Genomic DNA, 19,937 nt, shown 5'->3' with positions numbered 1-19,937 from the left:
GGGCCCCTAATTTCAGCAGCTCGGTGGATCTGGAAATCCTCTAGAAACGGGGCTCTCGAACCTAGGAACACAAGTTCCCTTGCTTCCTCAGTTCCCCGAGGACAGAGACTGGAGGGCCACCACTCACACACTTGAATCCTCCCCAAGAACCTCCCCCCTCCCCCCCCACCCCGTCCTGGCCTTTCCTTGTCACAACCCCTAGGGGCGAAGCAGTGGCTGTGACCCAGCCCAGGGAACCAAGTCTGAGCTCTGAGGGTGTGTCAGCAGGCAGAGCTCACCCAGCCTCCCACAGCTCCCATGCAGACTTTGCATTTGATCCCTTTTGCCCCTGCCTGCAGCCCCAGTGCTCTCAGGCCTTGGGCCCTCTCCCAGCACTGACATCCCTGGCTTCAGAGCCAGAAACTGTGTGTGTTCTTCTCTGTTGGAGCAAAGTTCAACTTGCGGTCAAAGCAAGTAAACCCGCAAAGTAGGGGCAGCAAGCTCAGGGCTAACCACAGGCTCTAACGCCAGCTCTCCTCCAGCTTCCCTGGGTGACCCTGGGGCCCACTCCTTGACCCTGTTTCCCCCAAAAGAGGACTTTTGGACTCAGTCACCTGCAAAGACGCGGCCATCTCACTCTTTCAAGCAATGCCCTGCTGGAGGCAGAAAGTACACCCTCCTCGTGTGCAAACAAGCCTGGACCCTGTCAGCCCCAGCCCCCAAGCAAGCCCTCTGACCAGCTCACCTGGAGCCCCGCTGTCCAACTGGGATGCCGGGGCCATGTGTCTCTGTCTCTGCTTCACTCTGCTGGTGGCTTCCTTGACAAGCTTTTCCCTCAGACTCAGAAATTCAGAAAACCTCCGTGCCTTCTGCTCCCGGTGGGCTCTCAGGAGGGACTCGAGGTGTCTGAGAGTTTGCAAGGGGATTCCCTTTGCATCCTAGAAGAGACAGAAGTTCCCCCTTTGGAGACAGAAGTTCCCCTACTCCTTCCCCTAAGCCTCTCGCACCTGCTGCTGGCCTGGGAGTCGCTGTGCTCAGCACCCAGTGCTTTCTGGAAGAGGATGGGGTGAGCGTCAGAGCAGGGTGGGCAGCGGTTGCACACGCTGCAGGAAGTGTAATGGTTTAGGGTCTGGGAGCTGCATCAAAACATGCATGGCAAGATGATGCAATGGGGCTACGCACAACTCCATCGTCATCACAGCTTCTGGGGCTCAGGTGGGACATGCCCTTCTGCCACCCCACTCATCTGAGGACAGAGACCAGAGCTTGCTCCTTTTGTACCTCATTTGTACCTCATAACCATCATTATGCCAGACAGGTTGTCCTCTGTGCCTAACAATGTGTGAAAAATGAACTGCAGGGACGCCTGGTGGCTCAGTCGGTTAAGCATCTGACTTCGGCTCAGGTCAGGATCTCATGGTTCGTGGGTTCAAGCCCTGCATCAGGCTCTGGGCTGATAGGTCAGAGCCCAGAGCCTGCTTCAGATTCTGTGTCTCCCTCTCTGTCTGCCCCTCCCCCACTCATTCTCTCTCTCTCTCTCTCTCTCTCTCTCTCTCTCTCTCTCTCTCTTAAAAATGAATAAACATTTTTCTTCCAAGACCTACTGGAAGTTGCTTGGGCTTTTGACACCCACCCAGAGCCCATAAGGATTCATTCAAGGTTAGAAAGAAATGTTTTAGGGGGCACCTGGGTGGCTCAGTCAGTTAAGAATCTGACTTCGGCTCAGGTCAGGATCTCACAGTTTGTGAGTTCGAGCGCCACACTGGGCTCTGTGCTGACAGCTCAGAACCTAGAGCCTGCTTTGGATTCCATGTCTTTCTCTCTCTTTCCCCTGCTTGTACTCTCTCTCTCTCTATCTCTCTCTCTCAAAAATAAACATTTAAAAAAAGTTTAAAAAAAGAAATAAATGGGTTTTTTAAATTTTTTTTTAAATGTTTGTTTACTTTTGAGACAGAGGGAGACAGAGTGCAAGCAGGGGAGGGGCAGAAAGAGAAGGAGACACAGAATCTGAAACAGGCTCCAGGCTCTGAGCTGTCAGCCAGAGTCCAACGCGGGGCTCGAACCCATGAACCGTGAGATCCTGACCTGAGCCGAAGTCGGGTGCTTAACCAACTGAGCCACCCAGGCACCCCAGAAAGAAATGTTTTAATCAAATCTGATCATAGGGCCAAAGTTAGATGGAACAGTAGTTGAAAACAGTCAAAGGTTAGTGTTTTTATTTAATAAAATATGTCATTGATGCCTTTAATGATAAAATGCATGCTCTGGTTAAACACGGGCATGAGGGTCCCAGACATAGCTTTCACTGCCTGCCTCACCCACAGCCACTTGCTGAGTGCCGTGGCCATGTGTGCCACTGATGATGGACACTTCACCCAAAGGACCCTTTCAGAGGGCAGACTGAACCAATTAAATTCCCTCTGTCAGAAATAGACACAGATGAGCGGAGAGCACAGAAAGGTCAGGATGCAGGGCGACACCCCAAGAAACCACTGGAAACAGAGAAGAGAGACCACATTGCTGCCGTGCGGTGAGGGGAAGTTGTGTGGGCTCATGTTCCTGGGTATGAAAGGCACCCCAGTTGGAACAAATAAGACGAATAAGCCTACACTGTAAAGAGCAATCAAGCATCTGTCAGGTTAAGAACATCGTGTGTCTAAATGATAGACAGCAGCCCTCACAACAGTAGCCCGGGAGCTTACTCTCTTTATCCCCATGCTTTCCAGCTTCTCTTCCAAGGTGTCCTCCAGGATTGGCCTGAACTGCATCAGCAGGGTGGGGTTTCGCCTCAGCGCTGCCAGTACCTTCTGCTGTCCGTCTCCGGAGTCCTCTAACTCTGCAGCGCAAGACAATGACCAAGGTGAGAGGAGGTGAGACAGGCACACGGGTCAGGCTACGCATCAGATGCCATTCCAAATCCTGCCTCCACACACCTGCCGGCTCTGTGACTCTGGGCAAGTCGCTGACCCATCGGTGGACCATTTAGATCGCATGTTAGTGCCTGTGTGTAACGTGCCCGGCACACACAAGGGGCTTCAGAAATACTTATTTCCTTGTCCCTACTTCTCCTCCCCCCCAGCTTCAGTAGCCAGATACAGTGAAGTAGACACAAACTAAACAATGAAGAGGACAAATCTGTGTCCTGCATTAGACACCAGGGAAGGAAACTAAGACCTCACCTTCCTCGGAAGAGTCCTCCTCTGTGTCCGTAGCCTTTGGGCCCTTGTGGATCCCTGAGAAGAGCAGGAACAGTTAGTGTGGCCTCAATGCCCTGGACCCCATCCCTGACCCAGAGGAAAGCATGGGACACGTGAGTGTCAGCAAGAAGGGGTAAGCCCTCCAGTTGTTTCTTTACCCAGGATGGAGCCATGGTCACAAACACTGACACCGGGAGCCAGAAAGACCAGAGTTCACACGGTCCAGCCCTGCCCAACCAGCTGTGCACAACACAGGGAGTCCCAGAACCTCACCAAGCCTCAGTCTCCTCATCTAGAAAATGAGGATGATAATTCCCAGCCCACATTAAATTGTGGGGACAGTGTAATGAGACCATGAATCCAAAGTGCTCAGCGAAGCCCTTGGGAAGGTTGGGGCTGCAGGGACAGTGCTTCTCTGAACTGCTTGCAAAGCTGGGAAAGAAACATCTGACCTAGAGGCAGGGATGGGAAGAGACGTGTGGATTTTCAAGAAAAGGCAGAAGGGAGGCTAAAGAGCTAGGACAGAAGAAGTGGGATGGAGCAGGAAGGGCCAGGTTTCATAAGGGGCTGACCAGGGCCGTCCAGGCAGGGGCAGTGCCCTGCCGGTTACTGTCTCCCTTTAGAGGCCAGCACGTGCACTCCTGCACACAAGCACAGCAGAGGAAGACAGCATACTCCCTAAACCGGCCACATTCACACTGATTTGGGGACAACGTGCTACCCCCTGGGAGCAAGGTAAAAGTTGATGGTCCAAACCGCAGACGTGATGAGTTAGAAAGAACCTTTTCCCAAACCCTGCTCCATCCATCACTGCCCCCAGGATCCTCACCCTTCCCCATATCTCCACCACCCTACAGAGAAGAACAGGCCAGGTAAGAATCCACTGCAGGCTGGAGCCCTATATGTCCCAGAAGAAAATATCTTCCTGCCCTCCCTCACCCAGCCAAAGAGCCTGACAGCACATGTCCCCTGAGCTGCTGTCACCACCACCACCACCCTCATTCTCCAAATTGACTGGTGGGGAACAGGAGAGAGAAGAGGACAAGACAAAATACCCCATGCAGGCTTACCCTCCTCCTTCCTCAGAGACATGGTCTGGATCTACAAAGATGTGGAAGAGAGCAGGTTACAGCCAGCAGGGGACTCTACTCTGAGCAGTGCCTCTGCCTAGCACCATAAAGAAGGGACAGCCACTGTTTCCGTGCCTCCCCCTGGGAGCGAGGAGCTCAAAGTACACTGCCCAACAGCATCTCCATAAGTGGGGGGAGGGGGGTGGCACCAAGGCTGGATGGCAGCAACCAGCATGGCATCGTGCTGCCTTTTCCCCTGGTGGGAAAGCCCCCTCCTTCAGAGAGGGACTGTGATTTGAAGGGCAGGAGCCCCATGCAAGCTGAGGGGGACAGGGACACAATCAATACTTTTGGTACAATTGGTGGACGACCAGGGCAAGGTAGGCTCCCTCCCACGATGGGGGCATCTGAGCTGAGTGCCCCCTGGGAGGAAGGAGGAGTGATGTGGACGGTCACTAAACTGTCTGCACGGCCCCCCTCCTCTTCATCCTCCTTCCACATAGCTGCACATGGGACAGCTGCTTATGAGTATGTGACCCCCCCCACCCCCCACAGAGCTGACTGTCTAGGTTTGGGAGGAGAACTCTGAACTGATAACATGTGAAGTCAAGAGCCAGTGGCAGCCAACTGGTTTTGGTTTGGGTTTTGTTTACTCGTTTGCTTGTTTGTTTCGCCACATGGGACAGATATGAAGTGAAAGGTGATCTTCAGAATAAAAGAAAAAAATTGAAGCAGATATACAGAACAGAGGTACACAGCAAAGGAAAACCCCTGACCACATTCATGTATCTGGTTCCAGTTTATTCCCAGGCTCAGCTGCTCTCCTGCCATGAACTCTGTGAGACACCCTGTCTACCCTAATGACAAATTCCCTCTTCTGCTTAAGCTTGAGTTGTTTTTTATTATCTACCAATGAATGACACATCCAATGTCCATTTCCAAATGTTTCCTCCCTTGTCTACCTCTATTCTAGAGACTGTAAAACTAATTACTTGCTTTCTAACCTTCTTTGCAGCTGTAGTTGCCCATGTAATTCAGCTTTGATTGATAAAACATAAGCAAAAGTCTTATAAAGGGGCCTTTTCATCCACTTCTTCTATTGAATATGGTTGTGATGGTTGGAGCTATGGCAGCCATCTTGCAATTGTGAGAGTCAAGCATGAGAACAGAAGTCAACACACTGAAGATGGTAAAAAGAAAAACAGCCTGGATTTCCAATGGCATAATTTTGCTGCTAAACCAAGGCCATCAACTGTCACCTCTTTTACAATAAAAATAACCCCCTATTAACCTATTCTAAATCCATGTTTAACCAATGAGCTCCTAAGTGAAATATTTGCAAACAAGAGTTCTGGATAACAGAAGGAAGAGATGTCCAGACTGGTCCTGAGGTGGCCACAGCAGTGAAGCTAAGTGTTTGCAGAGGTGGGAGGAGGGGCTGTGCAGTAAAAAGAAAAGCAGCAAGGGACGGGGTTAGACACCTGGCTGAAATATGGCTGGGAAAACAGAAGAGCACAAATAGCCAGCGTGCAGGAACAAGAACACTGAACTAGATAGTGACAGGAAGTGCTGTGCCTAGAGAATCTGTGTGGAGGGGGGTATCAGAACCATGGCAAGGACCTGAGGCCACAGAGGGGCCCCTCTGAGGACAGATACACTTCTCTGCTGACCTGGAACTCAGAAGGGGGAGCTGAGCCTGAGCAACAGGTGCAGAGTCTTGGGGCCAGTTTTAAGAGAGAGGCATTCGTGAGTAAGTGACTTCTCATCATACCAGTTTATCTGACGACCTCACCAGAGGGTGTTCACTTATGAAAAGGGTATTGGGTAGGAAATTATGTCTGTGGACACAGTGAAAAGAACACAGGCTGTGTATTCCACTGCCTGGCCAGGGCTGAATCCTCCCCTGGCTCTTACAGGGTGTCCGATGTGGATGCAAGACAGGCACTTGACTTCTCCAGCCGGTTGCATCATCTGTCAAGTGACAATGAGGAGGCAGCAATATCTGCCTTGAAGAGTGAGGTTTAAATGAAGTACTAAGCCAAGTATCCACCAGGTGCCTGTCCTTAGATGGTCTCTGATGTTAGTGTGAACCCAGTAACACAGCCCCTAAGGACAGCAGGCACATCTTCGGCCTGGAAAAAGACAGGCAGCATCCTCACCATTCTGTACCCCTGAAGCCTGAGGACCTTTCTCTCTCCTTAATGAGCCTGACTAATGAGACCAGTGCCAGTAGTGAGTCCCAGAGAAGGGAAGGAGATCCTCGCAGAGGTCGAGGGGCACCGAGGCCTGGCTGGGAAGGGGGACAGACCTACCATCTCTTCCTGGGAGGTGATGAGCCTGGCTTGTTCCTGGAGCTGGGCACGGAGAGCACTGATCTGGCGCTGGGCCTGGGCGGCTGCTTTCCTCTGATCCTGAGACAGGGAGGCCTGGAGCCTCTCATTCTGCTCCTGCAGCTGGTGGGCACAGGAGAGTCAGTCACATGTCCGCAGGGACCTATGGCTGCCCAGGATCTGCAGGGCCTGCACCTGTAGGCAAATACTGGCTAGACAAATAGCTTCTCAGGAACGTGAGATGGCTCTCTGAAATTAATGCTATAATTATCATATGGTACATTTCTCAAAGCTTTTCAGATATCTGTGTATACCTGAATGAGCGGCGACCTTGGCCACGCTGAGATATTCCTGTCAAGGAATAACAGGCACACTATTTTCACTAATATTAAACTGGTGCATTTAATTAACCCCTTAGAACAGGTCCCCACAGTCCTCCACATCTGAGACTAAGCCTCAAGTTTTATTGCCCCAGGAGAGGAAAGCTACAACTCGACAATAGACTTGGTAAGGAAACCACAGCTGTGCTTCCCTGTGTGCAGAACATACCTCTGTGCACCACTGAAACCTCAGATATACAGGGAAGCCTCCCCTGAGGACTTGGGTGGAAGGAGAAAGGGAGGAGCAGGCCTGGAGAAAGACATTTGCTGCTGGCCCCGTGGAGACATGTGAACTACTTAAATTATTGAGTTTCACCTGAAGCAGGGGAGGGGGCTGCCAGACCTGGACAGGTGGCTTTCTAACAAGATTGACTACAGTCCACGCTTCACTCAAGGGAAAATAAGAATTGAACTCAGGCCCCTAAGATCAGGGCAAAAAGGCTCTCTGTCCAGTGTGACTGCCCACTGAAGCACAGTCAGATAACCTGAGGCCATTCAAAAGTCCTCAAATTGTGTTTTTAGGTAAAAACAAAAGGTGAAGGAAATATGGTCACATGCTGTTGTAAGAGCAGACAGAAGATGATATTACTTATGTTTGCATAAAGAAACTTTAGAAAACTACACTAGAAAGCAATAAAAGTCAGCTGTGGGGTGGGTTTTGGGGGCAGGTAGACGGAGATGGGGAGGAAGTGAACCTTAATATATCTCAGCACACTTTACTGAGGGTACCTTAACATATTTCTTTTGCTTTTTAAATAAATTTAAGTGTATTGCCCATTTTAAAACATTTTAAATAAAATAAAACCACCAAGATGGAAATTACAGGAATTGGGGGTGTCTATCACGTGCCAGCCTCTGATCTGAGACTTTTAACTTCCGAGCTTTCTACAAGCAGAACATAGGGCTCTTGTTAATTGGCTTCCTCCTCAATTTGCTTTCTTCTCAGGGGTGTTTTCATAGAAGTTGTTTTCTCGGCCTGAGGCCTGCTGCTCTCTGTTCCCTGGTCTCAGTACCTGAGCCCTTCCATTTAGGCTCCCTCTGAACTACAGCTGAGGTCCACAGCCACCTGCTTCTCTCCTGGGTGGGGTTTCAAAGAAGGGCCCAAACATGAAAGGACCAGGCAATTCATCAGAGGTTATCAGCACAACCCTCCTCGCAGAGCCTGAAGGGGTCCCTGCAGAGAGGACCACAGTGTAAAGCAGGTGTTGGGTTCAGAAGAAAAGGCCAGGGGGCCCTACTCCTGGCCTGGGAGGCTGCTGTCTAGGCAGCGGACCAAGGTCTTCTCTGTATGGAGGGGAGTCAGCTGCCAGGAACTGTGTCAGCAACAAAATACCTGCCAACCAGTTCGAGAGGAGTAGGGGTGAAGAATGGGGGTGCCATAGGATGAGAGGAGGTCACAGGAAACCAAGCTCCCCCAGACCACCCAAGGAGGGCTACCTCTCGCTTCTGAGCTGCGTGCTCTCCCTGCAGTTCCTTCATTTTTCTCTTCCATTCTGTTTTCTGGAAAAGATAAAAGTTTGTCAAATGGGCCCCTAGATGTTAAAATATAGTACGGGGGGCACCTGGGTGGCTCAGTTAGTTAAGCATCTGACTTCAGCTCAGGTCACGATCTCACGGTTCGTGGGTTCGAGCCCTGCATCGGGCTCCATGCTGACAGTGCTGAGCCTGCTTGGGATTCTCTCTCTCCCTCTGTCTCTGCCCCTACCCTGCTCATGCTCACTCTCTCTCAAATAAATAAACTTTAAAAAATAAATTAATTAAATAAAATATAGTATAAAGCTACAGGAATTAAAAAGTACTGGCTCATATTAGGCAGAGTAGTGAAAAGAATAGAAAGCCCAGACAAAGATGGGGGAGAAAAATGGAAGCTTAGTCTGGAGAAAGATAGATTATTGACAAATGGAGTTCAAGAGGTAGTTAAACTGCCTAGAAAAAAAAAAATGAACTTGAATCTTTATTTCATATCTTAAACCAAAATAAATTTTAGGTGGGTCAAAGATTTAAACTTAAAAAATGGAAGTTACATCAGCAAGACCGTACAATAAGAAGTTCCAGCTCTCAAACCCTCCACAGATGAGAATTCCTTTATGGGAGCCCACAAACCCAGCTGAGAGCTTCCAGCACCTCAATGGAGCAAAAACACCTGAGAATAGATGCATTCCAGAGAAGTTTCACTTTACCTGCATCAGCTCTCCCTCAAGGTGGCACAGCTCAGTGCCAAGGGAGACCTCCTCAGCCCACAATTTTTCCCACAGGGGAAGGGGACAGAGAGTGAGCACCCACTGCCCCAGCCTTGCAGGATGCTGCCCGGGAGGCCCGCTTCTGTCCCACCCCTGTCAGAACTGAGGGAAAGAGCACAGCTGACTCAGCTTGTGGCGCTGGCACACAGATCTCAACAACCAGCCACAGATCCAACTGGACACCAGCTGGTGTAAGTGAGAAGTAAATGTACAGAGTAGTTATATGCGATTGATATTAAGTTGTTATCAGCTTAAAACAGACCGCTGTCCTAGATGTTTTATGTAAGTTTCATACTAATCACAAAAAACCTACAGCAGATATGCAAAAGATAAAGCAGTCAGAGCATACCACTACAAAATAAAACCATCAAATCAAAAAGGATGGCAGCTGGGGCCTCTGGGTGGTTCAGTGGGTTGAGTGTCCGACTTCGGCTCAGGTCCCAATCTCGCAGTTCGTGAGTTCGAGCCCCACGTCGAGCTCTGTGCTGCCAGTTCAGAGCCTGAAGCCTACTTCAGATTCTGTGTCTCCCTCTCTCTCTGCCTCTTCCCCTCTCTCTCTGCCTCTTCGTGCTCTCTCTCTGTGTCTCCCTCTCTCTCTGCCTCTTCGTGCTCTGTCTCTGTCTCAAAAATAAATGTTAAAAAAAATTCAAAAAAAAAAAAAAAAGAATGGCAACAAGAGAGGAGGAAAGGAACAAAGTAACTACAAAAATCTGAAAACAATTAATAAAATGGCAATAGTTAGTCCTTACTTATGAATAATTACTTTAAATTTAAATGGATTAAATTCACCAGTCAAAAGACAAAGAGTGACTGAATGGACTAAAAAAATAAGATCCAGCTGTGTGCTGCCTACAAGAGACTTACGTTAAGGGCACACTTGCAACTGAATGGATGGAAAAAGATATTTCACACAAACGGTAACCAAGAGAATAGGGGTAGCTTCACTGCTGTCAGGCAAAAAAGACTTTAAGTAAAAAACGATTACAAGAGACAAAGAAGATCATCACATAATGATAAAGGGGTCCATTCATCAACAGAATATAACAATGTAAATATATATGCATTCAACGTCAGAGCACCTAAATATATAAAGTGAATATTAATACAACCAAAGGGAAAAATGGCAGTACAGCAAGAGCATTGGGCCTCAATAGCCCACTTTCAAAAATGGAGAGATCCAGACAGAAAATCAATAAGGGAACACTAGACTTGAACTGCACGCCAGACCAAATGGACCAAACAGACATATACAGAACATTCTAGGGGCGCCTGGGTGGCTCGGTCGGTTAAGCGTCCGACTTCGGCTCAGGTCATGATCTCACGGTCCGTGGGTTCGAGCCCCGCGTCGGGATCTGTGCTGACAGCTCAGAGCCTGGAGCCTGCTTCAGATCCTGTGTCTCCCTCTCTCTGTGACCCTCCCCTGTTCATGCTCTGTCTCTCTCTGTCTCAAAAATAAATAAACGTTAAAAAAAAAAAAAATTAAAAAAAAAAAAAAAAAGAACATTCTACCCAAAAGGAGAACAACCTATAGAATGGGATAAAATATTCTGCAAACCATATTATCTGCTAAGGGGTTAATATCCAAAATATAAGGAACTTAACTCAATAGCAGGGAAAAAAATTAAATGGACAAAAGACCCGAATAGACATTTCCCCCCAAAAGGCCTATAACATCATTAATCAGCAGAGAAATGTAAATAAAACCACAATGAGATATCACCTCACACCTGTCAAGATGGCTGTTATTAAAAAAAAAAAAAAGATAAGCGTTGGTGAGGATGTGAAGAAAAGGGAACCCTCATACACTGTTGGTGGGAATGTATATTGACACAGTTATTATGAAAAACAGATTGGAAGTGCCTCAAAAAATTAAAAATAGAGTTACTCATTTCCCCCGGGTTATCTCCAGGTGTACATGAGGTATACTTGTTAATAAACTTGATTGCTTTTCCTGTTGTTAAAAGAAAAAAATTAAAAATAGGACTACCATATAATCCAACAATCCCACTTCTTTTTTTTTTTTTATTTTTTAATATATGAAATTTACTGTCAAATTGGTTTCCATACAACACCCAGTGCTCATCCCAAAAGGTGCCCTCCTCAATACCCATCACCCACCCTGCCCTCCCTCCCACCCTGCCCTCCCTCCCACCCCCCATCAACCCTCAGTTTGTTCTCAGTTTTTAACAGTCTCTAATGCTTTGGCTCTCTCCCACTCTAACCTCTTTTTTTTTTTTTTTTTCCTTCCCCTCCCCCATGGGTTTCTGTTATGTTTCTCAGGATCCACATAAGAGTGAAACCATATGGTATCTGTCTTTCTCTGTATGGCTTATTTCACTTAGCATCACACTCTCCAGTTCCATCCATGTTGCTACAAAAGGCCATATTTCATTTTTTCTCATTGCCACGTAGTATTCCAACAATCCCACTTCTTGATATTGATCCAAAAAAACTGAAATCAGGATCTCAAAGAGATACACTCCCATGTTCAATGCAGCATTATGAACAGTAGCCAAAATAGGGAAACCTAATAATCCATTGGTAGATGAGTGGATAAAGCAAACGTGGAACATACATACAGTGGAATACTATTCAACCTTAAAAAAGAAGGAAATCCTGCATCAACATGAATGAACCTAGAAGGTATCATGCTAAGTGAAATAAGTCAGGCAAGAAAGACAAATACTGTATGATCTCAGTTACGTGTGGAATCCGAAATAGTCAAACTTACAGAAACAGAGAATGGTGATCACTAGAAGTTAAAACAGGGAGAAAATGGGGAAGTTATGGTCGAAGGGTACAAAGTTTGTTATGCAAGATATATATACTGTATTGTATACTTTGCTAAGAAAGTAGATCTGATGTTAAGTGTTACTGCCATACACACAAAGAAAATAAAATAAAGAGTGGAAGGAAACTTTGGGAGGTGATGGATATGACTGTGGCCTGATGGTGGTGAGGGTTTCAAGGGTGAGTTATTATCCCCAAACTCACTGAGTTGTATACATCAAGCATGTACAATTTTTCACATGCCAATCATATCTCAGTAAAGTGGTATGTATGAATGAATAAATAAGGCCATAAAAGCACTACAAGAAAACACAAAAATATTTTCTTTTTAAACGTCAGAGTGGCCATAAACAAATTGATGATTTGATCATTTTGACCACATAAACATTATTAATTTTGTATGACCCAAACCACAATAAAGAAAATTGAAAGACCAGTGTTATGGGAAAAATAAGTATAAGAATAACAGAGGGCTGGGTTCACTTCCATATGTTATACAAACTCACAAACCAGGAAGGAAAATTAGGCAAAAGGATGTGAACAGAGGTCATAGAAAAAAATTAGCTTCCCTTACCGGGAAACTTGTGAAAGGAAACATCAAGCAGTAGAAATATTTTACTGCTGTTAGTTAGACTTTAAGCTCTTTCTTCACAATCTTAGAGAAGCAGAAACAGAAGCACAACCTGATTTAGTAACGATCCCCATTGCCCTTCCTTGCCGTGGGATTATCAGTGATTTAGACCCTATCTCGCTGCATCCTTGCACGATTCATCCAGGGGTGGCCAGAGCCACCTCCTGCCAGCTCATGAGAGCAGACTGTGCACCAGCCTCTCCAATGCCATACCCAGGGACCTCACGGTGGTAGCACGAAATCAGAGATGACGGGAAATTCTACACCATGGAAAATGGCAACTGCTACCTATTAAAGCAGACAGCCATTGTTAAATATTTATCATCACATCACTAGATCCATCCCAAATACCTTCAAATCCAGAAGATTTGTTTCCAACTGGGTTGGAATCAAAATGAGAGTAAAGGTGCCCAATAAGAGACATAACTGTATGTGTTTTGAAAAGATCCCAAGCAAACCTGATACTGTACTCATCTGTATCACCAGCCCCACCTTAAGCCCCAGCCCCAAGCCTAAGAATCCTATTCCATGATTCCATGTATTGGCAGAAGGTCTGAAAATGTAGAATTTGATGTCTTTCAGCTTCCGTAACACCATAGGGCAAAACTAAGAAACTTTGTTGGAAGACAACCTGGCTGGCGGCAGAGGAAAAGCATGAGACGTTAGCTCACCTGCATTTCCATCATCTCCTTCAGGGCCCGGAGTTCCTGAGTCTGCCTGAGTCGCTCCTCAGACTCCTCGTCCCGTAGTGACCCGAGGTTGGACTCCATCATATTGTGGGACTGCAATGCCTGCAGTTTCTGAAAAGGCCGGGACACAGTTTTATTTAGATGAAGATCTAGTCTTGATGTTGTCTTTTACACCTTGAGCAATGTCAAAAAGGCACACCTTTCCCAACCACAAAGTCCAAGCTGTCCTCACCAGATATCTACATGCCTGCAAACACACCCACAAGTGAGCATTCCCCTTGCCCAGGGTTGAGAGCTCAGTGCTTACACAGGAGAAGCAAGTTCCCGTGGAAGAACAGAATTTGAGAACATAATTTCAATAGCACTAGCATTCTGCTGCATTCAAAATCCGGAGCTCACTAGACAGATGCCCCCTTTCCTCTTCAGTCTCAAACAGGCTGAAGAGAATCAGACTCCTATGGCCTTTGGGAGGGTCTCAGGTACTCTGGACCATTCCCTGAGGACTCCTGTCCCACCTCCCACAAAAAAATCCTGGTTGTCACCAACCAGACCTGGTTTTGTGTGGCTTGGAGTGGTATCACCCATACCTAATGATTCCTCAGCTAGCTGCATGTAATCTGAAGGAAAAGACACAGGAAAGTGGATCCGAGAGAAGAGGCCTTTCCACCTATGGCTATATTTTTAAATATATCACTGCTGTATTCACAAAATTAAATTATCTCCATCTCTATTATTACATACAAAACTCGTAAGACCCATTAAAGCTTTCAAGAACTGCAAGTCCCTGAGTTTAACCTGATACCATTCTCGATAATCTTTAACTCTTCTCTACTGCTAAAGCAATATCTGGTCCAAATGTTAACCATTTCTAAGCCCCTTGAGTATTTTCATAGAGTCAAATGCTTTATCAAGTGTATGCACAACCCTCGGCTTCTCGCGTGTCATCTCTGCCTTCACCCCAATATTTATGATGCCCAGAGAGCTGGCTCTCTCGGCATATGACAAACCGGCATGGTGATTTCCATTCAAATGGGTACTCCTTTGGCCATTGGATTTACCCTTCATCTTATCTCTCTTCAGTCAGGTAACTCAGCCAAAGTAAGCTCACAGACTTCTGTACCAGGGGGGAAATTTTGAGGAGAAACATCTTCAAAAAGTATTTCCCTCTACCCAATGGGGCTCCTGGGTGGCTCAGTCAGTTGAGCGTCCGACTTCAGCTCAGGTCATTATCTCACGGTTCGTGGGTTCGAGCCCCACATCAGGCTCTGTGCTGACAGCTCAGGGCCTGGAGCCTGCTTCGGATTCTGTGTCTCCCTCTCTCTGCTCCTCCCCTGCTCACACTCTGTCTCTCTCTCAAAAATAAATAAAGATTAAAAAAAAATTTTTTTTAAGTATTTCCCTCTCATTGGCCCTCCGGACAGCAAGGGAAATCTTTTGTTGTGTTATGAGGTAGACTGTCTTACAGTGTTATTCACACTCACTCTAACCGAAATCTTCTCTTTTTCTCCCCAGAATTAGAAAAAAAAATAACAAAGTAATTATCCAAATACACTGAGAATTTGGGTCTCCAGTTTTGTTCCCATAATAAAAGTAAAATAATGAAATGTCACATGAGAGGGGACAGGGAGAGACACACAAACACAAAAACACAGCATATGCAATCCTACAGAGAAAAGACAAATAAAAAATAAAAAACAGAAAAATGATGTTCCAGTTTAGGGAAATGTGATCCAAGTTAAAAAGAAACCATGGATGGTAATTATGTCCTCACTCACCAAAGCTTAGAATTTCCTAGCCAAAAGTAACCCTCTGACCTTTGATGGGGTGGTTTCTGAACAGTAACTCCAAATTCAAATCAATACCTATCTATCAAACATCCAGTCAGCTAGTGCCGTGTCAGGGGATGAGAGTCAGCAGGGCGCATGCCAGCTCAGGGAAGATGGGTGTGGAGCTGGGGGGGTAGGACCATGAGGTCCATAAGGTGGGGGAGCATCTTATCTCCCACAAATCATTCCTGACCACACTGCAGGAAGGGCTTAAGCCACAACAGACACACACACACACAGCTCTCATCTCAACCCCACAGCCATCCCTATCCTTGGCTTCCCATCTCAGATTGAGATGATGGACCACCCAAGACTCCAAGCATATCCTATGACAAGCCCCTTCTGGAAAAGTTGTCAAGGTATTCCTTTAGCAAAACATGGAATGACTGTGAGAAATGCATAGTTCATTTTCAAAAACAAGAAATGATTCTCCTTGATGTTAGAAGGACCAATAAGAGCTCAGTACATTCTGAAAATATTTCTCCTCAAAACTTTTTCCCTGATATGGTTTTAGTCATACAGGTTTATATAGGAAGATACAGTCTAGGGATAATCTTTAATAATGTTTTCCTGAATGAACTTAACAGCATATCCATTAGAAGAGCAGAGGCTTACAAGTTTAAAAAGTTAAGTTCAAATCCCAGGTCTACCTCTTAGTAGCTGTGTGACCTTGAGCACGTTATGTGAACCCCAGTGTCTTCACCTGTAAAGGAGGAATGATAATAGTGTTGTTTTTAAAAAAAAAAAAAAAAAAAAAAAAAAAAACTTTTAAAAATAAATTATAAACCAGGGGCACCCGGGTGGCTCAGTCGGTTGATCATCCAACTTCGGCTCAGATCATGATCTCACGCTTCGTGGGTTCGAGCCCCACGTCGGGCTCTGTGCTGACAGCTCAGAGCCTGGAGCCTGCTTTGGATTCTGCGTCTCCCTCTCTCCCTGCCCCTCCACCACTCGCACTCTGTCTCTGTCTCTCAAAAAGAAATAAACATTAAAAGAAAATAGAAAAGAAATTATGAACTAATAATGTGCCTACTTTGAGAATGTTATGGTTGTTTTGTTGTTATGAGAATTAAAAGTTAATGTATATAAAATGTACTGTACAGGGGCTAGAAACCAGTTAATACACTCAGTAAATCTTACTATTATGCTTGATCTCCACAGACCCCAACAGGGTGCCTAGCATATAGCCAGTACTCAGCAAATACCCGTTAAGAGAAAAATGCATTCATTCAAACTTTGCCTCATAGCTCATCCAGTGACAAAAGAAAGCCCTTTGCAAAAATAAAGATAATGTCTAGGGAGTTTCTACTATATACCAGACAATGTTAAGTGCTGTCTTATATATATATATATATATATATATATATATATATAGTGTTATATATAGTGTTTCTACTATATACCAGACAATGTTAAGTGCTGTGTTAATTTAACCATTTCAGCAACCTGTCATACAGAAGAGAAACTGAGGCACAGGAAAGTTAAGTAACTCGCCTAAGGTCACACAGCCAATATGTGATAGAGCAGGGATTCAATCCCTGGCACTGGCCTCTGATATCCAGCCTCACAGTATATTAGCTCCCAATGGCAGATGAAATAAAACGAGTACAAACGAAGAAATGAATTTTGAGAACAAATAAACATATTTTCAGCAAAAGAACACTGAAAGACTTTGTGTTGGGTACCTCTTCTAGAGTTGAGTTATGGTTGGCAACACTTTTAAATTCATCCCAAAATAATTTTTTTAGCTTGTCTATTTCCTCATATAGCGTGGCCCGCTCTTTTTCTTTCCATTCATCAAATTCTTTCTTAGCTTCTATCTCCTTCTGACGAGCAATCTCTGCTTCCTGGAAAGAAAAACAGGAACAATAGAATCACTAATTCTACATCATGGCAAATATTTACTGAGAAACTGCTAGGGCCCCTTGTCTGTGCAAGTCACTCTAGAGACCAAAGAAGATTCGTCCTACTGTTCCTATTGTTTGGACATGGAGTGAGACAAGTCTTCTCTGAACTGTAAAGTCCCTTGACAATAGAGATCTTTTTCTCTCTCTTTATGTTCCTGGCATAGTTGGTGCTCAATAAATGGATGCTGAAGAAATGAATGAAGAATAAAGAAATGAAGGAATGAGTAAGGCAAGATTACATATTTTCATTCTACAAGTATCTACTAAGTATGTCCTCGAGACTGGACTTTGGAGTTTATCCAGTCTTGGCTTTCAAAAAGCCAAGTAGCATTGTAGTGTAAGAAGTTAACATTCAGGTTCAAATGCCTTCAGAGGATGCTGAATAGGGCAGAAAACAGCAATTCTCTCTCCTACTTTTGGCCATACAGATCTGGGAAAACAAATGGATTTTCCTTTGCAGATAACCTAAGATCATTTGCCACAACCAAGAAGATGCCATCCTAGCTCTGACTCCCAGCTCCAGGAAATCAGCGAGACTTCTGGTCCTGTGGGACACCCGTGCATCATGGGTCTCCTGCATGAGACTCGAGCAAGTCTCCCTGGTGTTTCCTCTCCGTGCCCACCTGGAGCTGCCGGTGCCTCTCGGCCTCTCTCTGGGCTTCCAGTTCCCCTTGGGTCCATTTTAGTTTGGCCCGAAGCTCCTCCAGTATCTCCTCCACTGGCTGTTCCTGCTGCTTCTGCTTCCCTGTGGGCTCCACGCAAAGACAGGGTGACCAGGTTAAGTCAAAAAGTTAGTGGAGTGCAGTTCGTCGCCTATGCAATCAGTCACACCTCAGTCTGAGACCAGTTTGCCACTCCCATTGGATACTGACCACAGGCAAATTGACATAACCTCCCTGACTCTCAGTTTCCCCAAATTGGAAAGAGGAGATAATAACAGCACCTAACTCAGAGGGTTGTCATGAGGATGAAATGTGACAGTGCAAAGTGCTTGGCATGACCGCTCAATAAATGTGAACTATTATTGTCATTTAAAGTAACTATTTTGACAGTACTAACACATGCAAATGTAAAAGCAAAATTTAGATAGAGTAACAGAAGCAGAATACCAAATAGCATGTACACGGTGATTATCAATACAAAGAACATATCTATGCATCCTCACAGCCATCAGAGAGGAGTTTAAAGTAGTGAAAATAATTGTAGTTTTAAGTTCCCTTTTTTTCAGAAATACGTATAGTAGTAAGTTTCAAGTGAAAAAAAAAAACCAGTATGCATTATGAAGGAAACTTTCAGCCAAAGTTTTTTAAGTGTATACTTCAAACTTTCTGAGATTAAATAATAAAAGAATGAATTATTGGGGCGCCTGGGTGGCTCAGTCGGCTGAGCGTCCGGCTTCGGCTCAAGTCATGATCTCGCGGTCTGTGAGTTCGAGCCCCATGTCGGGGCCTGGAGCCTGCTTTGGATTCTGTTCCCTCTCTCTCTTTGCCCCTCCCCCACTTATGCTCTGTCTCTCTCTGTCTCAGAAATAAATAAACATTAAAAAATTTTTTTTAAAAAAGAATGAATTATAAAAGAACATTCTAACTAAACCACATACAGATAAACCAATGAAAAAGACAATTGTACTTGCACAATTGTTATAATTTTTTTTTTTTTTTGAGAGAGAGAGGGCACAAGTGAGCAAGGATGGGGAAAGAGAGAGAGAGAGGGAGACAGAGAAGCAGGGCTCGTGTTCACAGGATGTGGGCTCGAGCTCACCAACCATGAGATCGTGACCTGAGCTGAAGTCAGATGCCTAAGGGACTGAGGCACCCAGGCACCCACATGTGTTACTTTTCAAAGTACCTTTAGTGACTATTAGATAGATGGTACTGTTACTAAAACTCTAAGTCTTTCTTTGAAAAGAGAGATGGTTTTTCTCAGACTGTACTTTTTGGAAAGAAGCAATTTTAGACACAGTAGAAATTAATTTGGGTTAACAGAATGATTTAGGATGATATGAAATAGGAGAGTGGAGATATCTGAAGAGCCATATCTGCCTGAGAATAAAAAGGTCATGAATATTAATTTAGCAAAAGTTGCCTTAAGAACATATTTTCCCTCTCCTTCAGCGCTTAACCTTAAGAAAATAATAAGGAATATGCCCAAAGACTTACGTATAAGAATGTTGATTAAGTGATTTATAAGAAGGAAATTTATGAGTAACCCCTATAAAGTATGTAATAATTTAATCATGAAATAAATTATGATAGCTGCATGATGGGATATTATTCAGCCATTAAAAATCATGTTTTCCAAGATGCCTGAATGACACTGGAAAATGTGATATATTTTTAATTAAAAATAAGCAATAGGGGAGACTGGGTGGCTCAGTCGGTTAAGCATCTGACTTTAGCTCAGGTCATGATCTTGTGGTCTGTGAGTTTGAGCCCCGAGTCAGGCTCTGTGCTGACAGCTCAGAGCCTGGAGCCTGTTTCAGATTCTGTGTCTCCCTCTTTCTCTCTCCTCCCCCGCTCATGCTCTGTCTCTCTCTTCTCAAAAATAAATAAACGTTAAAAAAAAATTTTTTTTAAAAGCAATAGTCACAACCACATGCTGTATGATTACATATGTACACAGGAAAATAATAACAGAAAACACACCAAAATATTAAGTAGGTGATATTGTCGATGGTTTTTATTTTCTCTTTTCTACTTTTCTGTATTTAAATTTTCCAGGTCAAAGGCATTTTTTCCAATTTTTTTATTGTGGTAAAATACACATAACATAAAATGTAGCATCTTAGCCATTTTTAAAATTTTATTTAGAGAGAGAGAGAGAACATGCACGAGCAGGGGAGAGAGGCAGAAGGACAGAGAGATAGAATCTCAAGCAGGCTCCATGCTCAGCACACGG

General features: G+C 45.1%; 1 protein-coding gene across 6 annotated transcripts in view; it reads right to left on the bottom strand.

Annotated features, from left to right (window-relative positions):
- Positions 1-19,937, bottom strand: part of DZIP1L (DAZ interacting zinc finger protein 1 like) — a 43,871-nt gene that overhangs the window by 9,882 nt on the left and 14,052 nt on the right. For all 6 annotated transcript variants that reach the window (XM_078432313.2, XM_078432315.2, XM_060640904.3 and 3 more), the window contains 9 exons: positions 17,663-17,784; positions 16,818-16,979; positions 13,289-13,417; positions 8,394-8,456; positions 6,559-6,699; positions 4,247-4,277; positions 3,159-3,212; positions 2,682-2,815; positions 725-917 (listed from right to left, as the gene is read on the bottom strand). In XM_078432313.2, coding sequence (XP_078288439.2) covers positions 725-917; positions 2,682-2,815; positions 3,159-3,212; positions 4,247-4,277; positions 6,559-6,699; positions 8,394-8,456; positions 13,289-13,417; positions 16,818-16,979; positions 17,663-17,784 — 1,029 coding nt within the window. The remainder of the gene's footprint in view (positions 1-724; positions 918-2,681; positions 2,816-3,158; positions 3,213-4,246; positions 4,278-6,558; positions 6,700-8,393; positions 8,457-13,288; positions 13,418-16,817; positions 16,980-17,662; positions 17,785-19,937) is intronic.

This window comes from Panthera onca, chromosome C2, assembly GCF_046562875.1.
Source record: "Panthera onca isolate mPanOnc1 chromosome C2, mPanOnc1 haplotype 2, whole genome shotgun sequence".
Taxonomy (NCBI): Eukaryota; Metazoa; Chordata; class Mammalia; order Carnivora; family Felidae; genus Panthera; species Panthera onca.
Note: the sequence above shows the minus strand (reverse complement) of the source record. Positions and strands in the feature narration are given on the sequence as shown.